Genomic DNA, 24,431 nt, shown 5'->3' with positions numbered 1-24,431 from the left:
TGCCATAAAAAAGAGGGAGAAAAGTTGTTCTCTTTTGCCACAGAGGGCAGGACTAGAGGAAATGGGTTTAAACTACAGCATGGCAGATTTAGATTAAATCTCAGGAAAAACTTCCCAACTGTAAGAACAGTAGGACAATGAAACAGACTGCCTAGGGAGGTTGTGGAAGCTTCTTCACTGGATGCTTACAAAAGGAGGCTGGATAGCCATCTGTCTTGGATGGTTTAGATATAACAAATCCTTCATCTTGGCAGAGGGTTAGACTAGATGACCCTGCGGTCCCTTCTAATCCTATTGTTCTATGATTCTAACAGTTGATTACAGATGCTTTATTTTTAGTCATGGTTTATTGTTGGTCTGGACAGTTGGGTTACTATAGAGTAGAGATTTTGAGTGCTGCAAATATTTCATTTCTTGGATCTGAGGTTGCATGGATGTAAAAGAGTGGAATCTGGCTTTCTGCCACCACTCTAGAGCTCCCTCTGAGGAAAAAGGCACTAGATGAAACAAGACTACTTTGTCAGGAAGAAAGAGACGGAGCGAGAAACCATGGGCTACAAAAAATGTAAGTATGGTAATGCTCAGCTTCATTATAGCTAAAAAATCACTGGGATTCAAAAAGCCTCCATGCAGAATGGACGGGGAGAGCCAGGTGCCTCAGAATGGCATTAAAAAAAACCAGTGTGCTACGTGGCTGCTCACCAAAGTTACCTAATAGGAGATGTAAAGAAGAGGTGTGTGTTCTAAGCCCTGCCCCTCAGCCTAACTCTGGGCTGGAGGGAGGTACCTCCCTCTGCTTGGAATTCTCAGCTGCAAAACCTCTCTTGAGGTTAGGTGCCTATGCCATTTTTGCAAGAAGATAGGTGTGGGGAGGGGAAAAGGAGGAAGGCCCTGATTCTGGGATTTTAGGTACCTAAAGTGGCAGTTTAGGTGCTTAAGTCCTTTTGGACCAATGGACTCTGTGTCTTGGTTTGATAGACATTATGAATTTTTCCTAGTAGCAGCTAGTAGTTATGCTACATGGTACAAGAAAATATCACACTCATACAAATATGTTTTTAATTGCTGGAGTAATTGCGTGAAACCTTGACCTGATGACTGGATATGTCAAGGAGATGATGGATGCCACTGGATTTGGTATTATTAACTGGCCATGAGTACTTTGCTTCCTTTCTCTAATCTGTTGCTTAAAATAAGGTCACTGTGTTCTCTGTTACAGTGTCACAGGCAACAAAGAGACGGAAGAGAGACAAGATGTACATCAGTTCTCTTCTTTTACAAGGCCCTTTCCACTCCCATTTTAATTTTGTCATAATCCTTTATTTTTCAGTTCTTTAATTTGAATATAGTTATAGTAAGAAGAAAACCTTGCCGTAATCTGCATTTCTGTGAAATTATCGATAAAGACTGAAAACCTTAAAGACAATAGGTGCAGTGAGCTTGCTGAGGCAGCTAACTTTATCTTGAGAAGAAAATAATCATTACTGGTCAAAATGCTGCCAAGTGCCCTTTCAAACTCCATCTAGCCCCTGTGCTCTTTTCCTCATGGGAGAGTTGGACATTTATATAAAATTTTCAAATGCAGGTATCTAAAAATAGGCACCTATATTAACCCATATGTAGACAAGTAACTAGATTATCTGATTTTCAGATGGGCTGAGTATCTACCTGTAACTACGATGGAAGTCCGTGGAACCTCTGAAAAATCAGTCCACACTGAGGTGTCCATACACAGATTAGGAGTGAAATCCTGGCTCCGCTGAAGTTAAACTCCCATTGACTTCAAAGAAGCCATGATTTCAGCCCAGATATTTAACTGTAGGCAATTACATTTGAAAATACTGGCCATAGGGAAGAGCAAAACTTAAATTTACTCATTTGTGGCTGAGGCTATGTCTACACTTAAACTGCTACCGCAGCACAGCTACTCTGATACAGCTGCGCTGCAGCAGCGCGTCCGTGTAGACACTTACTACAGCAATGGGAGAGGTTCTCCTGTAGCTGAAGTTAATCAGTTTCCCTGAGAGGTGGTAGCTAGGTCGATGGTTCTTCCACTGAACCTGGCCTTAATGATCTCTTTTGTGCTTTAAGAGACAAGAAAGGGAAAGGCTACCTGACTCTGAACCTTGTGTTGTCATTGTCACATCTACGAAATGGGTATAAACCATTACTGTTCTCATCTGGTAGGATCTGACACAGATGTAAATGACCATGCAAGGTACAAGGCAGTGAAGGATATCTTGTGATCCACTTAACATGTATGCACTGAACTGAACTTTAAATGCTGAGGAAAAAAATTAATGGGGCCAAGAGGTATGTATAATGTTTATCACTAGAGCCTTGATGTGGATACAAAATTTGTATCCACATCTGATTCACGATCCACAAACATGGTCCATGGATATCTGCAGATTTCCAAGGCTCTATTTGTCAGTATGCATGTACTGTGATGAATTCAATGACAGCTAAATGTTATTTGAAAAGTAAATACAACAACAAAATACAGTGCATCATCAAATTCTTCAAACAGTGAACTGAGACAAAATATATTTACAGTGAAAAATTCAGTATGTAATTAAATGTATCACTTTTCTAAGACAGAAGTCTCAAAATCTTTGTAGATTATATTGTTTTGTTTTGGTCTATTAACACATAACATTTCTGTTAGCATGCCATATGTTATACACATTCTCTTATGGTATTATAAAGCTTGGATTTTCCACTTGAACCACAAATTTTTGAGACAAAGTCATAGTTAAATTTGTAAGCCTTCATAAGCCATACCAAACATGGTAGATGGAGCTGGATTTAGATATGATGTACTTCTGGATCTATTTTAGTTTTGGCCTGCGTGCCACATTTCAGAGATAAATTTATGCTTCTTGATATATACAGAATATGAAGTGAAAATTATTCAGTAAAAATTAATGTCAACTTTAATCTTTGATTTCTAAGATTTGAACAATAACAATTTTATATCGCAACAGTCATTTTAGTAAATAGATAAAATTCAAAGACCTTAGATGGCATTGCAGTATATTTGAAAAACAGATGTGTGTATAATATAAACCATCTAGATCATGTTTCTTCATACAACTGTTATGTAACACTACAGACAACACATAAAATACTATAAAAAGGCCAAAGAAAAGAAACAGATGCTGTATTCCATAAAGCTGGGCACAGGCTGACATGAAAAGTAATAACTCACCATCGTGACAATCAGAAGCACTAAAATATTTTATGAAATGGTTATCAGTGAGTTAAGAAATTACTTCACATTTAGCCTTACCTATCAGGTAAACATGTATATTTGTCAATAATACATATGATCAGAAAACACAAAGGGAGCATTGATAACAAGAGAAACCCATCCTAATACTATGCTACAGAAACCTATGTGCTTATTTTACCAAGTACAATTTATTTATACAAAATATCCATGTATTAAAAACATTAATGTAAAAGATCACAAGTAGTTTGCAATGCTACTTGATTTTTAAAAGCACCTTACTCTTAAGATTTACTTAATACTCCAATAGACTTACTGCTCCCTTAAAGATGCATACCCTTATGCTGGAAATAAATTGATGTCTAGAAGTGACATGTTTTGTTACTATATAGTCTCCTGCATTATATGCATATACAAAACACAAACAAAACCTATATCATATAACCTGGAAATATTCATCCAATAAAGGCAGTATTTTTTGCAAACACTGTTGTCTAAAAACAAACTGTACATTTTAGAAAAAATATATTAGGCTCAAGGATAAAAGTGGAAAGATGGCACAAGATGTAATGTATCTACATTGCACTGTTTCCTGCCTTCCATTTTTAGAGTTCAGTCTCTGTTCAAGCCTTTGCACTAACAAAAGTATCCTGAGTACCACCACGTGGACAAAAGGAGGTATATAACACAGGCTCTGAATAACTCTGAAAGGGTTTGACATTAACTAAGCCACAGCAGCTTTATTACTTTCCTGAAGCAAATCAAAATAGTTCCAAATATACCAGCCACTTCAAGAAAATTCTCATCATATTTCAATTCTAAATATAGTTCCAGCTAAAAAAATCCTAGTTCAGAAAAATACCTCGAGCTCTCAGAAAGATAATCCTCTTGTATTAGGCAACATTTCCTGTAGCACACGTTTTTTAAACATATAAATGAAATTGAAGAAGAAAAGCAAAATCCTCAAAACAGGTGTAAATCAAGGAAACATTCATCTGAAACCGCAAAAAAAATTTTAAAGATAAAACCCTGCCAAATGAGAAGCATGTTTCAGGCCACATTCTGCTTTCAATTCTAATCGTGTAAAACTGAAATAACTCAGGATAAAAGCAGAGTTAATCCAGAATGACGCCATTCTATCCAAACACAGAATGTGGCTCAGCAGCTTGGAAATGGTATACAGGTATCTGATATTACAAAGCGCCCTTTTTCTCACGAGAAATTAAATTGAGTCTATATGAAAATGAAACATCATTAACCAAAAAGACAGTGTGAAATAAATTAATCATTACCAACACAGTTACTGATGGAGAACTTCAAAATGTTCAAATACAGATTTTAAAAACTCTAATAATGAGTCAAAAATGGGGGGGGAGAGAGCACCTGTTGCAAATGTGTATGAAAAAATAATCTTTTTAAAATTCAAGTAAATTAACATTTATAAAATCAGGCTAGATAAGTTACTAGCTTTCAGAGTTGTAGTTCAGTCACGAAAATGCCCAAAATATACAGATAACACCAAGTAATATATCTATATACACTGTTCTGTATAGCATTCTAGAAAGGGAACAAGTTCATAAAGATTCTAATCATGTCATTTTCTAATACCTTTTTTGGTATTAACACAGGAAGTGAAGTTTAAAATTAAAGTTAAAAAAATATTTTGAATATTTTAAATAAGATTTGGAATCACTAGAGAAGTACAAATAAATCAACTTAAAAAAATACCCATGCAATATACCTGACCAGCAGTTCATGTAAGCAAACTGAAAACATATACGTCCAATTTCTCTGCTGGTATAAATTTGCTAACTTTAACGGAATTATGCCAGAAGAGAATTTGAACCATACAGTCATGGGTGCATCTGAACAAAGCAACCCATTTTAAAAATCTGTCTCAATCTAGATATACTTGATAGGAATCCTATTCAAACCAAATTTCATTTTCACTGCAGGTTCTCTGAAGGCATCCACACTTCAGCTTCTCTAATGCCCAATTTGCATTCAAAAGTAAAAAGAAAAATTCTTCTGGATGTCTCTTTTGGAGTCCGAAAGTCCAAGATTTGGCAACAATCCCCTGATAGTTGTGGATCAAGAAATATTGTCTCCCGTAGCTCATACTGTATATAACCACTTAGCTGAGCAGAATCCAAGAGAACTACTAACAAACCGCTGATACGATAGAGCTTTGTTTTCCACCATCCCCACCAATTTACTTTGTGGTCCTTGATTACAGCTATCTGTGCTCTGCTAATAGCATTTTCACTTTCGAGCACGATAGTTTCAAGTGAGATTAGATGATCTGAAGGTCCCTGATGGTCTTAAACTCTATGAAACTATAAAACTTGTCAAACCCTACATCTATCCCAGGGAATGAATGATGCTAATATTCAGATGATCTGGCTTCATCTGTTTCATATAATCCAGAGGGTATCTTGGGGAGAAAAAAGCCTCTTTTCATTAGCCCTGCAAGACTGAACATTTTATTGATTGTTGTTGACCATTTGCTAAATGGTCCACTTCTTAAATGTCTGTAGGATTCATTTCACTTCATTCTATTTCGCTTTCTAGTGATAGCATCTGCCACGGTAAGAGTCACACAAAGCATTTCTAAACGGCATCCAGTTATGCTCCATGATGCCTTTCCAAAGTGAATTTCACATGTTTCCAAGCCATCTAGTGCCAGCCAACTAGTTTTCTTGCATTCTAATCTGTCCCTGTACCGATATCCTGGTATGCCTGCCTACCAGATCAATTTGAGTGTAGACAAGTAGGAGACCACATATTATATGATTATAACTATTTGTTGAAGGATGTGCCATCACTAATTTAGTTCCAAGCTAAAAATAAAGCCAAACCCCAGCAACTGGCCATCTTGGATTTATGCACCTGAAGTTAAGTGAATGAGCCAGTTCTGAACTGGATTATCATTCAGTGACAGAAAATGCCTTTATTGACCAGATAGGATAAATTTCCAGACAATCTGAATCCAGCAATATGGTTCACAAGGGTAGAGAGGATATCATAACATTTCCCCCTTTGGCTCCACAGAAGCAATTCAAGCAAGCTTGAATGTCCTGGGTGTGCTTCATAAGCATTGGTCAGCTGGGTGTGGAAACCTATGCCATGACTTTCTGAAGTGAATAGTAACATTTTGTATGAACAGAGTTCCCCAGCACGCTACCTAAGAAGATAAACTTCATTGTGAACATGTGAATTTAAAAACTCTACAACTGTAATACAGTCTGTGATAAGATGAATAAAACCAGTATTAACAAGACTGAAAAATCTGTACTGTCTTAAGATCATCAAGTTGTAAGAAAATAAATTTTGTTTGAAGAGAAAAGCTCATAAGAACTATTTGGGCCTGTTGCCTCTCTAAACCAGAGAAACAGTAAAAAATATAACACATGGAATGAACTCACAAAATCATTTCAAAACTCTGACACAGCAATTAATGTAGTAAAAGGCTCGATCTAAGTGCTCTATAAAATGTCTATATATTGTAGAATATACATATGGACAAAAATGCACTAAGTATTATGAAGATTAAATTGATTCATAAAAAGAAATAAGGTATAAACATGAACCAAAGTGTCTCTGGAGGGCTGTTTATTTCCCACTGGCACGCTGTCGAGCCTGAGATACATGATAGTAACAATCTGCTGGGTTGCACCTTCCGCTCAGCCCTGGAGGCCCCTGGGAACCTGGAGTGCCTGGCGGGCCTGGCACACCAGTGGCTGATAAAATAAAGATAGCAATTAGCATAGACATCATCACTGTGCATATGGTGAGCCTCTTGGTATCCTCAAAAGCCTGCTCCTTCACACCAACTAAACGCAAGAGGCATGGAGTCTGATTCTGACCTCAAACCAAAGAAAATCAGGGGTTACCTTATGAAAATCAATGGAGTCATACTGGTATAAAACTGGTGTGAGATCAGAATCACGTCCAAAGAGGGTGTATTTGTTTTACAATGATAAAGCTAGAGACATTTACCTGAAGGTCCAGGTGGACCAGGATTACCTGGGAGTCCAATACCAGGCTCACCTCTTTCCCCCTTCTGTCCTCTGTAACCTAAAAAGGATAAAAAGAATAAGAGTGCCCTGTAATTATAACAATCTTTTTTCTAGGCACCTTACTGACACAGTAACTACCAAAACAAACGTGAAAACTGATGCCCATTCTTTCCAAGGCCTGGTAATCCAGCTATTGTACTATTTACCTTCCTTCTATCACACATGGGAAGATTTCTACCAGTAACTGACGGATCCTGAGACAGAAGAGTATCAATGGATCAGCTGGCTTCACCCTTTCCAAAGTTTTTCTGCTACTTTGGTAAAGAGTCCAGGATAAAAAAACTGAATGTATATCTTGCTTCAGGATTAGCCACAGGGTGAAATGATATATGGTGCCAAACCAAAAATTAGGTGTAGTAGAAAAAGTAAAAAAACCTGCCTACAATGTATCTAAAGAAAGATTATGGGACTTGACAGTCTGTTTAACTGACCTAATTCACTACAATGGGCTCATTGTATTGAATAAAATACAATGCCAGAGGATAGCTTATATACCAAGGTAGTCAAACTTTCTGACCACTGGTAGCTCAACATCTCCCAGGAGCTACTGCATCTAAATTTGTATCATTTGTATTATGTGTGTACTTTAGATTGTAAGATTCTTGGGCTGGCCTTCATCCTCCTGTGGGTTTGTAAAGTACTATGCACAGCTATGCCACTATATAAATGGGGTGAGGGGGAAGCCCTTTAGTTATAGCGTACATCCACAGCAGTCTTCAATTTTAATACAGTGTTGTTAGAGCCTGTGAAGATTATATGTTCCAGCATGCAACGGACTACTGCTCACATGCTCAATAACTGTGAACGGCACATTTGGATTTGCACTCTGCACAGGCCACTACTCTGTACTGAAGATGAGTGGCTACGTTTGTTCAACTGTATGCAAACAAATTCAGCCCTCAGCTGCATGCAAATTAGGTTCAGCCCGTCTGTTTCTTGGCAAGTCGTCAAGATGGTTCCATCAGCTGGGAAAACTCTGGATGTCCTTAGAATAGCAGTACAAGGGTCACTGAAATAATAATATTCCTTACCATTTCCCTCATAGTCAAAAAACAGGCCTGTGACTTTTACATTAAAGCAAAATGACTGATGGAAAATAAATACAGTTTAAGAGGAATAACAAATCTGACACCAACACCTAACTTTTATAAGGATTTTTGGGAGGCCCATTCCTCCTCCTCCATGCAAGAGTAAAAGTGTCTGTGTGTATGGGTGGGGTAGTGACATACACTCAAGATACACTGAGAATTAATGATCCATCCCTGGTTAAATATAGAATTGCAACAGAGAAGATTAAATCTGCTGTGGATAAGGTACCAATATATTTCCAGTGTCTTACTATGCCAAGTAAGCTGCTCCTTTTTGGAGCAGCTGTCCCCTGATGAGAGGAAAATTAGAAGAGAAGGTTTGTGAGGTGACCAATGAGCACTGTGTCAATTGTTATTTGAACAATAATGGGACTGGCAGCTGTATGGCTGAAGTAGTCAGTTAGCAGTACTATATGGCAACCCCACTTCATGTGACAACTCAAGAAGAAAATGGGAGGACATATAACTATTGCAGGCACCAAACAAAACTGTACAATAGAACGGTACGCAGATTCATACAATTTTTCTATTAAACACAAGTTCATCTTAAATTTAAACAGAAAACCTATTATCAACTGCCATCATCCTTGGTCTCAGAGCAAAGCAGTGATTGGTAATTTATTCTCCTCTCTCAACATCCCAACATTCCCCCTCAAGTTAAAACTGAAATGATAATTGGAGTGCATAAAATCCAAATCAGTAGAATATGCATGCAATGTGACATGCATGACAGGACAATCATATGAAAACAGGCAGGTATCTAAACAGAAAACAAGCAATTGAATAATTCAGAGAGAAAAAAAGCTCTCTTTACATCAGCTGTGCATTCTGGTAGCTGAGTCCTATCAAACAGAACTGTCTAAGAGATCCACACACAACTGTGAAACCCCCAGTAGGAAAGGGGAGGAAGCTTATATTCATTAATGGATCTTGAATTTGTTTTTAAATTGCCATGATTAACAGTATTTGCGACCACATAAGTTAGCTGGCTATGGCACTTTTGTGCAATTCATTGCAGTTGCTACTGTTCGTGAAGGTCAACCACATAATTAAGAAGCTGATTACATTTCCTATTTATTATATCTCTATTCACCTTAATTTTACAGTTAGTAGTTAGAGTACAGTTTATCAGAACAAACCCAGCTAATTATACTTTAACAAAACAGTGCTACCATTAATCATTTATGTTTTGTATTTCTATATGCATGGGGCACAAAGAAATCACATTTAAAATACATCATGTTTACAATCTCTATAACGTATCATGTGTACATAATAAAGTGGTCAGCAAGGGACTGATGCAGATTGACAAATTCTGTAAACATTACTGAATTTCAAGTCAATAATAAAAAAACCCTCAAAACCAATAATATATACAGCAGTCCACCTAGGCACACTGTATGAGTGAAAATAGTATAAACAATGGCTAACTGTGTTTGAGTACATATACAAATGAGTATTTTGTACATATTGGCATAGTAAATTTCAATGATACCAACATTTAATAAAACATTTCTCAGGTAACTTTTCTAAAAATAATGCTTTATTTTACAGTGTGAGAACAATAAGAAAAACATGTAAGTATATTATTGGAGCACCTTTCTGAAACAATCCAGTATTTAACTCTTGCAATAAAACAATCGATTTTATGTGAGGTATATTTTATGCAGAAGTAGGTCCCATGATTCCACTTCTGGAGGATAATATTTCAACCTACCTGAGCAAATTTTTAACAAACTCATATGAGGCACAGAGGAATATTACTATCCACCTAAGCAAGGTTTTAGGTTTATTACAAAAGACCCAGACACAGATACGATGCTGTGTATTTTCTGTTGGCAGAGTTACAACTTCAGTAACAGGTTTTAATTTAATTCAAAAAGTTCACAAAGGCAACAGGTTTCCTAAAGACTTTTAATTGTGTTCTGGAAGTTTTATTTTGTTGTAATTCTTAAAACAACAAGTACCCAAAAGATATAGGTACATCAGTATCCTATGTGGATAGTTTTGGTAAACACTGAGTAGTGTGCAAAAATATATATACTAAAATGGTAAAGTGCTGTTTTCTTCTCATAGACTGATTTGACTGGAATTTTATATACAGTTTCAATATAGTACTAACTGCCAATATCATCATCATTAATAGTCTGTCAGCAGCATCACTACTCAATTACATGCCTGAGCATTTTGGAGGAGAAAAGTCACTGAATTATTTAATTCAGAAAAGCTTCAACAGGATTTTTTGTATGCAGTCCTGAGTCTCTTCTCCCCTCCACTGATACTCATGGGAGTTACATGAGTAGTGTCTAGAGATATATGAGGCTCTTTAGCATACATGAGAAGGTAACGGACAACAATGCCAAAATATCTGGTGCATTTTACTGTGTAAAAAATCTAGATATTAAAGATCTCTTATATACAAAAGACCATATCATAAACAGTTGTAAGAAAAAAATTCTCCTGTCTGATCTCCCATGGATATTTTGTGTGTAGGGCCAGTTCAGCCAAATCTGTGGTTGCAAGGATCATGTTTACTGCTGATGCTCTGGTGTAATATGGTATGAAAAACAAACTGCTTCATACAGAAAGAGCTCTGCCCTTCCCTTCTTGCTTTCAGTTACACTTGTGCAAACTCACTTTAATCAATCGAGTTGATTAAGTTAATTACTATAACTTTGAACAGAATATAGCCTCACATGAATGCTACTGTGGCAAATAACACGTAAATCAATTGCATATATTTTTGTATGCCATTTGTTTCCTTTAAGATTCTGCATATAGTATAGTAAAGTCCACGGAGTACCAATTAAGCTGTTGTTTTACATTTCACTGGTAACACTGCCTTATAGTATTATGTTACAGTATTCGTACTGTATATTTACTTTTAAAAAATTAAAAAGAAATGTAAAAAACTCGCAGCCACTATTACATTTAGCCTAACAGCTTCACTGCTACTCCTATATTCCAGCATCTGTGCTGCAACTTTTTGTTGATATTATACCATTTCACTGCAATCCTAATGTAACATCACAATTATTTGTACCTGATACATTTTGTCTGATGCACCTACCAATGAGGTTAACATCAGTTTTTCCTTGCATTGTAGGAACATGTATTCTTGCCAGCAAGTTAAAGAAGTATGGGCTGGACAAATGGACTATAAGGTGGATAGAAAGCTGGCTAGATTGTCGGGCTCAACGGGTAGTGATCAATGGCTCCATGTCTAGTTGGCAGCTGGCATCAAGCAGAGTGCCCCAAGGGTCGGTCCTCGGGCCAGTTTTGTTCAATATCTTCATTAATGATCTGGAGGATGGAGTGGATTGCACCCTCAGCAAGTTTGAAGAAGACACTGAACTGGGAAGAGTGGTAGATAGGTTGGAGGGTAGGGATAGGATACAGAGGAACTTAGACAAATTAGAGGATTGGGCAAAAAGAAATCTGGTGAGGTTCAACAAGGACAAGTGCAGAGTCCTGCACTTAGGACGAAAGAATCCCATGCACCGCTACAGACTAGGGACCGAATGGCTAGACAGCAGTTCTGCAGAAAAGGACCTAGGGGTTACAGTGGACGAGAAGCTGGATATGAGTCAACAGTGTGCCCTTGTTGCCAAGAAGGCTAACGGCATTTTGGGCTGTATAAGTAGGGGCATTGCCAGCAGATCGAGGCATGTGATCGTTCCCCTCTATTCAACATTGGTGAGGCCTCATCTGAAGTACTGTGTCCAGTTTTGGGCCCCACACTACAAGAAGGATGTGGAAAAATTGGAAAGAGTGCAGCGGAGGGCAACAAAAATGATTAGAGGACTGGAACACATGACTTATGAGGAGAGGCTGAGGGAACTGGGATTGTTTAGTTTGCGGAAGAGAAGAATGAGGCGGGATTTGATAGCTGCTTTCAACTACCTGAAAGGGGGTTCCAAAGAGGATGGATCTAGACTGTTCTCAGTGGTAGCAGATGACAGAACGAGGAGTAATGGTCTCAAGTTGCAGTGGGGGAGGTTTAGGTTGGATATTAGGAAAAACTTTTCCACTAGGAGGATGGTGAAGCACTGGAATGTGTTACCAAGAGGTGGTGGAATCTCCTTCCTTTGAGGTTTTTAACGTCAGGCTTGACAAAGCCCTGGCTGGGATGATTTAGTTGGGGATTGGTCCTGCTTTGAGCAGGGGGGTTGGACCAGATGACCTCCTGAGGTCCCTTCCAACCCTGATATTCTATGATTCTATGACTCTATGAACATTTTCAAGGCTTGCAGGGAACAATTCTGAGCTTCATTTAAAATTTTATGAATCTGCTCCCAATGGTCTAGTGATCCCTTAAGTATGAATGTTTTTTTTTAAAATTTGAGCACTGAAGCACTTACACACTGGTAACCTATACCTTTACTCTTCTCAAAAAGCAATGGTAGAACTGCAGTTTAAAATAACCAATCCCGTGCACATTATCTCTCTGGTATACCAGCTGTGCACATGAACATACCCTGCTGAATCTAGACACACATTCACATAACATGCTACCTTTCTGAGGCGAGACACACATGTATGTTACATGCTTCCCTGAAGAGTCTGTCTACTACATTTGTAATGGTCTCTGTCTGCTCAGTATTTTAAATTTTGTTGCCTGCACCCAAGAATGAAATGAACAGGCATAGCAGGGAAGGGCATCTAGTGCTTGTCTGTCCTCTTTGGTTTCTCACTGCTGATGTAGGGGTAGGTAGGTCAAACTTTTGCTTTTCCTTTCCTTTAAAGTGCAATTTTATGTTAACATGTCTATTTTTTATGCATCAGAGGTGGGAATGCCTCTCATTTAGCTCAAGTCTTGTTATTTTATATACTGAAACAGTGTACTGAAATGAAGGGTAAAGTATGTGGGAATCCTGTATCAATGGGTAACTACTTTTACTTAAGAATAAAGCACAAAAAATAAGTTTAATTTTTCTGTGTGTATAGCTATCATCTTCACTTCTTGAAACTCACTAACTTGAAGTAATTGGTATTACCGTTTACTACTTCTGAGAGTATCTACCATGTACAATCTCATTGAACAATCTAACAGTGGGATTAAAGTTGACCATTTACAGTGATCTGAATATTTAGATAATGAACAAGTCACTGTTGTAAAACTCTAATCCCTTTTCTTGCCTTCCTTGATCCTTTATTCTTGTTTGTTCTTCTTATTCTGAGCTCATCACATTTTTCAAGCTTCAGTCAAGGGTTTGCTCTTATCAGTGTTAATAGTCTTTACTCTTCTTTTAGCTCTCCATGCCACACATCTTCAGATTTGCTTTCATGTTCTTCATTCCAGTCTGACTTGCTCTGACTCCAGAGCAGACCAAACTAACAAAAGATAATAATTAAGAACTACCTATACATATACTGTAAATTATATACTATCCCCAAATCATTTTTATATATTTTATAAATTCTTCTGCCATCCTTTCCCTATTAATTTCCCATGCTAGCGTGGTTTGTGCTGAAATAAAGGAGAATTCAATTATAATGAGCTCAGTTTCTGTGAAACTACATCTATAGTGAAGGACAGGACAGAAGAATCAAAGTCCCAAATTGTTTCAGTGCACTGCATTGTGCAATTTGCAGTTTTGAATATAGTGAAAATCCAATTACTGCGAAGCTGTTTTGTGAACATAAATGACTTCACTGTAAGAGAGATACATTATATGGGGAATATTCTTTGCCTTCAGTCTTTTCTCATCAGTGTTGTCTCTGGATCAGAGCTGCAAGAACTCAGACTTAGAGCTCAAATCTTTGCTTTTCAGGAGATAACATATCTGATGCACATTTCTAGTAACCAGGTTAAGAGCTACAATTGAGCATTGGTATAGTTTTTCTTCCATGTGAATGTGTTTTGAACCAAATCACTTCTATAGCAGGTTTAGATAAGCTATCATTTATTAGAATAAAATGCATTGATTAGACGTTTTTAATAAGTAAAAAGAAAAGGAGTACTTGTGGCACCTTAGAGACTAACCAATTTATTTGAGCATGAGCTTTCGTGAGCTACAGCTCACTTCCTCGGATGCATGCAGTGGAAAATACAGTGGGGAGATTTTATATACACAGAGAACATGAAACAATGGGTGTTACCATACACACTGTAACAAGAGTGATCAGGTAAGGTGAGCTATTACCAGCAGGAGAGTGGGGGGAGGGGAATCTTTTGTAGTGATCATCAAGATGGGCCATTTCCAGCAGTTGATAAGAACATCTGAGGAACAGTGGGGGGAGGGGGAGAAGGGGGGAAATAAACATGGGGAAATAGTTTTACTTTGTGTAATGACACATCCACTCACAGTCTTTATTCAAGCCTAAGTTAATTGTATCCAGTTTGCATATTAATTTCAATTCAGCAGTCTCTCGTTGGAGTCTGTTTCTGAAGTTTTTTTGTTGAAGAATTGCCACTTTTAGGTCTGTAATCGAGTGACCAAAGAGATTGAAGTGTTCTCCAACTGGTTTTTGAATGTTATAATTCCTGACATCTGATTTATGTCCATTTATTCTTTTACATAGAGACTGTCCACTTTGGCCAATTTACATGGCAGAGGGGCATTGCTGGCACATGATGGCATATATCACATTGGTAGATGTGCAGGTGAACGAGCCTCTGATAGTGTGGCTGATGTGATTAGGCCCTATGATGGTGTCCCCTGAATAGATATGTGGACACAGTTGGCAACAGGCTTTGTTGCAAGGATAGGTTCCTGGGTTAGTGTTTTTGTTGGGTGGTTGCTGGTGAGTATTTGCTTCAGGTTGCGGGGCTGTCTGTAAGCAAAGACTGGCCTGTCTCCCAAGATCTGTGAGAGTGATGGGTCGTCCTTCAGGATAGGTTGTAGATTCTTGATGATGCGTTGGAGAGGTTTTAGTTGGGGGCTGAAGATGATGACTAGTGACGTTCTGTTATTTTTTTGTTGGGCCTGTCCTGTAGTAGCTAACTTCTGGGTACTCTTCTGGCTCTGTCAATCTGTTTCTTCACTTCAGCAGGTGGGTATTGTAGTTGTAAGAATGATTGATAGAGATCTTGTAGGTGTTTGTTTCTGTCTGAGGGGTTGGAGCAAATGCGGTTGTATCGTAGAGCTTGGCTGTAGACAATGGATCGTGTGGTGTGATCTGGATGAAAGCTATTTCCCCAGGCTTATTCCCCCTCTCCCCCACCCACTGTTCCTCACACTTTCGTGTGAACTGCTGGAAATGGCCCCCTTGATGACCACTACAAAAGGTTCCCGTCCTCCCCCCCACTCTCCTGCTGGTAATAGCTCAGCTTACCTGATCACTCTTGTTACAGTGTGTATGGTAACACCCATTGTTTCATGTTCTCTGTGCATATAAAATCTCCCCACTGTATTTTCCACTGCATGCATCCGAGGAAGTGAGCTGTAGCTCACAAAAGCTTATGCTCAAATAAATTTGTTAGTCTCTAAGGTGCCACAAGTACTCCTTTTCTTTTTGCGGCTACAGACTAACACGGCTGCCTATCTGAAACCTGTCATTATGCAGGGCACTGAATTTAGCTGTATGGAGTGGAAATCTATCAACTTCATGAAAAAACTCATATAGATACAGACAGACATCATCTTCCTTTCCAAATGCAAACAGATGGACATCATACCAAAAGGACTGAAGGTAAACAATCCATTACAATCTAAATACCACACAGACTGTGCTGACAGCTGGTGCCACACACTCTCAAAGAAACTGCGGAACCACCTGATCAACATCCTCTGTAGCAAACTGGGAAAGATTAAGAATGAGCTCTCAAAACTGGATGCTCTCATAAAAAAACAACCTTCCACACAAACTTCCTCATGGCTGGACTTTACTAAAACTAGACAAGCCATTTACAACACACACTTTGCTTTTCTACAAAAGAAAAAGGACACTAAACTATCTAAACTACTACATGCCACAAGGGGTGTCAAGGTTCCTCCCCCACTCTGAACTCTAGGGTACAGATGTGGGGACCTGCATGAAAAACCTCCTAAGCTTATCTTTACCAGCTTAGGTCAAAACTTCCCCAAGGTACAAAATATTACACCTTGGACAGGCCGCTACCACCACCAAACTAATACTGGTTACTGGGGAAGAGCTGTTTGGATGCGTCCTTCCCCCCAAAATACTTCCCAAAACCTTGCACCCCACTTCCTGGACAAGGTTTGGTAAAAAGCCTCACCAATTTGTCTAGGTGACTACAGACCCAGACCCTTGGATCTTAAGAACAATGAACAATCCTCCCAACACTTGCACCCCCCCTTTCCTGGGAAATGTTGGATAAAAAGCCTCACCAATTTGCATAGGTGACCACAAACCCAAACCCTTGGATCTGAGAACAATGAAAAAGCATTCAGTGTTTTACAAGAAGACTTTTAATAAAAAATAGAAGTAAATAGAAATAAAGAAATCCCCCCTGTAAAATCAGGATGGTATATATCTTACAGGGTAATTAGATTCAAAAACATAGAGAACCCCTCTAGGCAAAACCTTAAGTTACAAAAAAGATACACAGACAGAAATAGTTATTCTATTCAGCACAATTCTTTTCTCAGCCATTTAAAGAAATCATAATCTAACACATACCTAGCTAGATTACTTACTAAAAGTTCTAAGACTCCATTCCTGTTCTGTCCCCGGCCAAGACGACTACAGACAGACCCAGACCCTTTGTTACTCTCCCTCCTCCCAGCTTTTGAAAGTATCTTGTCTCCTCATTGGTCATTTTGGTCAGGTGCCAGCGAGGTTACCTTTAGCTTCTTAACCCTTTACAGGTGAGAGGAGCTTTCCCCTGGCCAGGAGGGATTTCAAAGGGGTTTACCCTTCCCTTTATATTTATGACAAGGGGCCTTAACCCACCCAGCAATATTGTTAATCTATCCAACTATACTCTTAGCCCAGCAGAAGAATCAGTCCTATCTCGGGCCCTCTCCTACTGCCCCTCCACCCCCACGAACATGATACAGTTCTGTGGTGACCTAGAATCCTATTTTCAACGTCTCCGACTCAAGGAATATTTCCAACACACCTCTGAACAACATACTAACCCACAGAGACCTTCCTACCAAGACTACAAAAAGAAGGATTCTGGGTGGACTCCTCCTGAAGGTCGAAACAACAGACTGGACTTCTACATAGAGTGCTTCCGCCGATGTGCACGGGCTGACATTGTGGAAAAGCAGCATCACTTGCCCCATAACCTCAGCCGTGCAGAACACAATGCCATCCACAGCCTGAAAAACAACTCTGACATCATAATCAAAAAGGCTGACAAAGGAGGTGCTGTCGTCATGAATAGGTCGGAATATGAACATGAGGCTGCTAGGCAGCTCTCCAACACCACTTTCTACAAGCCATTACTCTCTGATCCCACTGAGGGTTACCAAAAAAAACTATACCATCTGCTCAAGAAACTCCCTGAAAAAGCACAAGAACAAATCCGCGCAGACACACCCCTAGAACCCAGACCAGGGGTATTCTGCTACCCAAGATCCATAAACCTGGAAATCCTGGATGCCCCATCATCTCAGGCATTGGCACCCTGACAGCAGGATTGTCTGGCTATGTAGACTCCCTCTTCAGGCTCTAAGCTACCAGCACTCCCAGCTATCTTCGAGACACCACTGATTTCCTGAGGAAACTACAATCCACCAGTGATCTTCCTGAAAACACCATCCTAGCCACTATGGATGTAGAAGCCCTCTACGCCAACATTCCACACAAAGATGGACTACAAGCCGTCAGGAACAGTATCCCTGATAATGTCACAGCAAACCTGGTGGCTGAACTTTGTGACTTTGTCCTCACCCATAACTATTTCACATTTGGGGACAATGTAGACCTTCAAATCAGCGGCACTGCTATGGGTACCCGCATGGCCCCACAGTACACCAACATTTTTATGGCTGACTTAGAACAACGCTTCCTTAGCTCTCATCCCCTAATGCCCCTACTCTACTTGTGCTACATTGATGACATCTTCATCATCTGGACCCATGGAAAAGAAGCTCTTGAGGAATTCCACCATGATTTCAACAATTTCCATCCCACCATCAACCTCAGCCTGGACCAGTCCACACAAGAGAGTCACTTCCTGGACACTACGGTGCTAATAAGCGATGGTCACATAAACACCACCCTATACCAGAAACCTACTGAATGCTATGCTTACCTACATGCCTCCAGCTTTCATCCAGACCACACCACACGATCCATTGTCTCCAGCCAAGCTCTACGATACAACCGCATTTGCTCCAACCCCTCAGACAGAAACAAACACCTACAAGATCTCTGTCAAGCGTTCTTACAACTACAATACCCACCTGCTGAAGTGAAGAAACAGATTGACAGAGCCAGAAGAGTACCCAGAAGTCACCTACTACAGGACAGGCCCAACAAAGAAAATAAGAGAGCGCCACTAGCCATCATCTTCAGCCCCCAACTAAAACCTCTCCAACACATCATCAAGGATCTACAACCTATCCTGAAGGACGACCCATCACTCTCACAGATCTTGGGAGACAGGCCAGTCTTTGCTTACAGACAGCCCCCCAACCTGAAGCAAATACTCACCAGCAACCACCCACCACCCAACAAAAACACTAACCCAGGAACCTATTCTTGCAACAAAGCCCGTTGCCAACTGTGTCCACATATCTATTCAGGGGACACCATCATAGAGCCTAATCACATCAGCCACACTATCAGAGGCTCGTTCACCTGCACATCTACCAATGTGATATATGCCATCATGTGCCAGCAATGCCCCTCTGCCATGTAAATTGGCCAAAGTGGACAGTCTCTATGTAAAAGAATAAATGGACACAAATCAGACGTCAAGAATTATAACATTCAAAAACCAGTTGGAGAACACTTCAATCTCTTTGGTCACTCGATTACAGACCTAAAAGTGGCAATTCTTCAACAAAAAAACTTCAAAAACAGACTCCAATGAGAGACTGCTGAATTGAAATTAATTTGCAAACTGGATACAATTAACTTAGGCTTGAATAAAGACTGTGAGTGGATGTGTCATTACACAAAGTAAAACTATTTCCCCATGTTTATTTCCCCCCTTCTCCCCCCCCCACTGTTCCTCAGATGTTCTTATCAACTGCTGGAAATGGCCCCCTTGATTATCACTACAAAAGGTCCCCCCCGCCACTCTCCTGCTGGTAATAGCTCACCTTACCTGATCACTCTTGTTACAGTGTGTATGGTAACACCCATTGTTTCATGTTCTCTGTGTATATAAAATCTCCCCACTGTATTTTCCACTGCATGCATCCGAGGAAGTGAGCTGTAGCTCGCGAAAGCTTATGCTCAAATAAATTTGTTAGTCTCTAAGGTGCCACAAGTACTCCTTTTCTTTTTGTGGATACAGACTAACACGGCTGCTACTCTGAAACCTTTAATAAGTAAATACCACATATTTACTATGGGTAAATTTATAGATCTACTCTGGAAATGCAGTAGTATTGTTTTAAAAGTTAATCATTAGGAAGCTAGATATGTAGTTCTAATTTAACTATCATTAGCAAGTATATGAAGACTAAAATCACAATATCTATGAACATTTTATTAGAAACCCTACCTTGAGGTCCAGGTTCTCCTGGTGGCCCTGGTAATCCATCTTTTCCTGGTGGACCTGGTTTCCCATGACCGTGGGAAGCTAACATTGCAGCTGGCAGCTTCAGTTGGGATACAAACTGAGCCATCCTCTCTTCATTAACAAAGGACATAGAAAAGAAAATGTGTAAGAGATTTGGTAGCATAATATATGAAAATCACTAAACCCTAGCCTCAATTTCCAGACTAATCCAGAACTAGTTACCAGAAGTGATTTTCGCTAATCCTTTAAACAGTTAATACCTTGATCTTATGAGGTGTTGGATATTCTTTTAAGCACTGAGAACCTTCAACCTCTTTGACTTTAATGGCAGGTGTGCTTACACCTCCCAGAGCTGAGCACTTAATGAATAAGCACTATCACTAATATTCTGCTGTACATTTTTTTTTTTTACTATTTACAGTTCCCACCATCTGCTGGTGATAGAAGTATACAGATACATGACTATAGAATAGACAGTATATAAGCAGAATGAAATTCATTCCTGTGGAGAGAGTCCACACAAGATCTATAATTCCACTTAAGGTTCAAAAACAGGGTTTAAGTTGGACTTAAATTGTACACATCCTTGTACTGGCTGCCCTCTGCACTGGGGTGAATTTCCCTCTCTGGTTACCGTGGCATTATACTAACTTTCAGAAAAATGCTGACCTGATGGAGTGTCTGAAGTGTCGAACCTTAAAGTGATCACATTTAAAAACAGAGCCAGGTCAAAGTTGTCAGACACTTGATTTGTCAGAGAGGTGCAAATAACCCTTTTCCCAGAGTGGAGAACGAGGAAATGCTGACTTCATTAATGAAGAAAAACCACTGAGATGTGAGTTCCACTAAGTCTTGCTGGCTCACTCCCTCTGAGATACAGGAATTGAAAGTGGTATATTCTGGATTTAGCTTTTGGGCTAGTTGTTGGAGTGGCAATGAAACTGTTTATGGTGGTTGGGCAATTTCCTAATTACAACCATGTCTGCTGCAGAGATTTTCAATTTAAAATATTAATATTACAAAAGAATCAGACCAATGGTCCATCTAGCCCAATATACTGTCTCTGACAGCGGCCAGTGCCAGATACTTCAGAGGGAATGAACAGAACTAGGCAATTTTGAGTGATCCATCACCTGTTGTCCAGTCCAACTCCTGGTCAAAGTTTGTTAGTGTATAATTTTGAATCCATTCTAATGTTGTGGATTCGAAACTTTAACTCCAAGTCAGAACATTTCTAGGCATGAATTCCATTCAGAAGAGAATTTGAATAAAGAGCAGCACGGGCAGAAAATAAAATATTAAGGTGAAAAATGGAGCAGAGAACAGGCAAAGTACAATTCTATTTTGAAACACAACTGTTGGGTTTCCTGCATATGTCTGACTCCAAATCACTGTACTTATGGGCCTGGATCTTCTGCATAGAAAAACATATGCACAAATGACTTTCTGTAGCATGCAAGTTCTGCTTTTTTAATATTTCTGTGCAAGAATGACAACATACAAACATAAGGCCTGATCCTGTAGCCAATCCAAGTACAGAACTCCCATTCTCATCGGTGGGAGTTCCACTTACAGAGTGACTACAGGAACAGGCTCACACCAATCTTGTAACAAACTGATTATTATTCTGAATCAGTTTGGCCCAGTTGTTAGTGCCTGGATTGACATGTTAGAGGGACAGGTTTGATTCCTGAGCTTTGCAGGGCTTAGAAGGCTGCACACTCAACCCTAACTTTGCTCCGCAGTAACCACTATGGCAGAAGGGAAAGAGGGAGCTATATCAAGCCATCAGAAACCAAGCAGAGCCAACTGATGGCAGGGAGGAGAAGGCCTTGGGAAAGTAAGTTTCCACTGAGGACTGGAAATAGGAAAATTCTCTCTTAAGGCTATACTAATTTATTCCTCAAACAGGAAAAAACAAACAGACAGACAAACAGGCCTTATTGGTGTTCAACGTCCACACCAAAACTAGTGCTAGCTGTGAATACAAACAGCAGAGCATTCCCAATTAAGGTCAGAGAAGTTAGTGTACATGCTAGAGCTGATTGATGTATTTGTTTAAATAATAATCCTTTTTTGGTAAGTGAAATGTTCATGAACCAGTCCTGATTTTTTCATGTGTGTTTGCTATTTTTATATAAGCAATGAATAGCTTCCACAAATATTTTTCAAACTATGAGTTATCATTAACGGTTTGCTTTGACTATTTGGTTATCATCGTTCATGCTGCAAGGAGATCTGCCAAAATGACATGGTATTACTTCTGCTCCCTGACTAGATAACTAACTTTTTAAATAGAACAGCAAATGACTACATTGCGAATTAATGGCTGAATAAACTGGCCTAAAATTCATGAAACATTCACAATTTGAAAATATTTTGGTAATTCATGACAGAGGCTGAACACTCAAAATAAGACAATTATTGCCTTGAGCCAATATCTCAACTCCTTTTAAAAACTGTTTAATATTTCTTAAATAAAGAGGAGACATAAATAAGGAAAGATGTCAAAGAGTAAAGAGAGTATCAATGTATATTTCAACACCAAGGACTGAAGTTAACATGACACAATTCCATCTGAACACACAGCATGCAGAAAAGCAGTTAACATGCATATCTTTTCTAAAGAACTGTCATCATAACTCTTTAGGTTAACTTATTTTTGGAGAAAGGACAATTAAATAGATATTTTGGAATGAGACAACTGTGCAAAAAGTGAAGTTTAAGTACGTTTCTAGATTGTCTGTCATACATATGATATACTATATACATTATTACAGCTGAAGTTAAATGTTAAACTAGCTAACAGTTATAACTAATAGTTAAAACAATTTTAGCTAATAGTTAAATCTAATTATTATTTTATGTATATCTATTTACACATGTATTAATACATTTGGCAATACGTAAACAATTTTGGTTTAAAATACTTTACATATTTATTAGTTATTATGCTTCTCCTTTATAGAGTAGTTTTATTACAAAGATTAATAACAAGACAGTTTTTAACAAACATTATTCTCATCCACTTGTTGCATCATTTATTCTTTTGCACATGGTAGTCGAGATATTTATACGCTCAAGTTTTATGTAGTTTAATTGCAAACATTGGTTATGAGAACCAACTTACTTTTTAAATATAATTATGATTATAATACATGTAATTTCATGAGTTTTATAACACAGAGATAAAAATGGGCAAATAAATGGGCATGGGTCTAATTGCAGTTTAAAAGCTGAATAATTTTAAATATTCTTTATATTTGAAAAACATCTGTAGACTTTCCATCCCAGCTGCCTTAGCAGGTTGATTGCAATCCAGTTTAAATCAGTCTGTGAATGGCCAGAAATGTGTGCATTAGCTGTAGGGTCACCAGGTGTCCGGTTTTTGACTGGAAAGCCTGGTCAAAAAGGGACCCTGGCGGCTCTGGTCAGCACCGCCCACCGGGCCGTTAAAAGTCTGGTCAGAGTGCTGCAGGTCTAAGTCAGGCTAGTCCCTACCTGTCCTGGCACTGCGCTCTGCCCCAGAAGTGGTCAGCAGGTCTGGCTCCTAGGTGGGGAGGCCATGGGGCTCTGCATGCTACCATCGCCCCAAGCACTGGCTCTGCACACCCATTGGCCGGGAACTGCAGCCAATGAGAGTGTTTGGGGGGGTGCCTGCAGGCAAGAGCAGTGTGCAGAGCCTCCTGGCCCCCCTGCCAGGAGCCGGACCTGCTGGCTGCTTCTGGGGCGCGGCGCAGACGCAGGACAGGCAGGGATCCTGCCTTAGCCCCGCTGTGCCACTGACCAGGAGCTGCCCGAGGTAATCCTGATCCCCAACCCCCTGCTCCGGCCCTGAGACAGCCCCCTCCTGCACCCCAACCCCTGCTCCAGCCCAGAGCCCTCACCCCCCATTTCACGCCAACCCCCTGCCATAGCCCAGAGCCCCATCCTGCACCCCAAACCCCTCATCCCCATCCCTACCCTACAGCCCACACCCCCAGCCCAGAGCCCATACCCCCTCCTGCACCCCAAACCCCTCATCCCAGGCCCCATGCCAGAGCCCACACCTCCAGCCCAGAGCCTGTACCCCTCCCACACTCCAACCCCCTGCTTCAACCTGCAGCCCCCTCCCACATTCTGAATCCCTCATCCCCCCTAACCCGGAGCCCCCTCCTGCACCGTAAAACCCCTCATCCCCAGCCCCACCCCAGAGCCTGCATCCCCAGTTAGAGGCTATGTCTACAATGCAGAGTTTTGTTGCCAAAGCTTTTAATTAAAAACACTCTTGTGTCAGCAGAGTGCATCCACACTAGCAGCTCTTGCATTGACACAGAAAGCAGGGCACTGTGGGTAGCTATCCCACTGGGCAATTGGCAGCAGGGTGCTTTGGGAAGGGTTTGGAATACCTCATGGGACAGGCACAGCGTCACATTATTCCA

The 24,431-nt window shown here is 39.8% G+C and overlaps 1 protein-coding gene across 1 annotated transcript in view; it reads right to left on the bottom strand.

The window, feature by feature from the left end:
* Nucleotides 1-6,758: 6,758 nt before the first annotated feature.
* COL19A1 (collagen type XIX alpha 1 chain) overlaps nt 6,759-24,431 on the bottom strand; it is a 320,803-nt gene continuing 303,130 nt past the window's right edge. Inside the window, exons 47-49 of the mRNA XM_084624334.1 lie at nt 19,993-20,121; nt 7,232-7,309; nt 6,759-6,972 (exon numbers count right to left, since the gene is read on the bottom strand). Coding sequence (XP_084480460.1) covers nt 6,845-6,972; nt 7,232-7,309; nt 19,993-20,121 — 335 coding nt within the window. The 3' untranslated portion in view covers nt 6,759-6,844. The remainder of the gene's footprint in view (nt 6,973-7,231; nt 7,310-19,992; nt 20,122-24,431) is intronic.

Source organism: Lepidochelys olivacea, assembly GCF_965140295.1.
Source record: "Lepidochelys olivacea isolate rLepOli2 genome assembly, chromosome: 3".
NCBI lineage: Eukaryota > Metazoa > Chordata > Testudines > Cheloniidae > Lepidochelys > Lepidochelys olivacea.
Note: the sequence above shows the minus strand (reverse complement) of the source record. Positions and strands in the feature narration are given on the sequence as shown.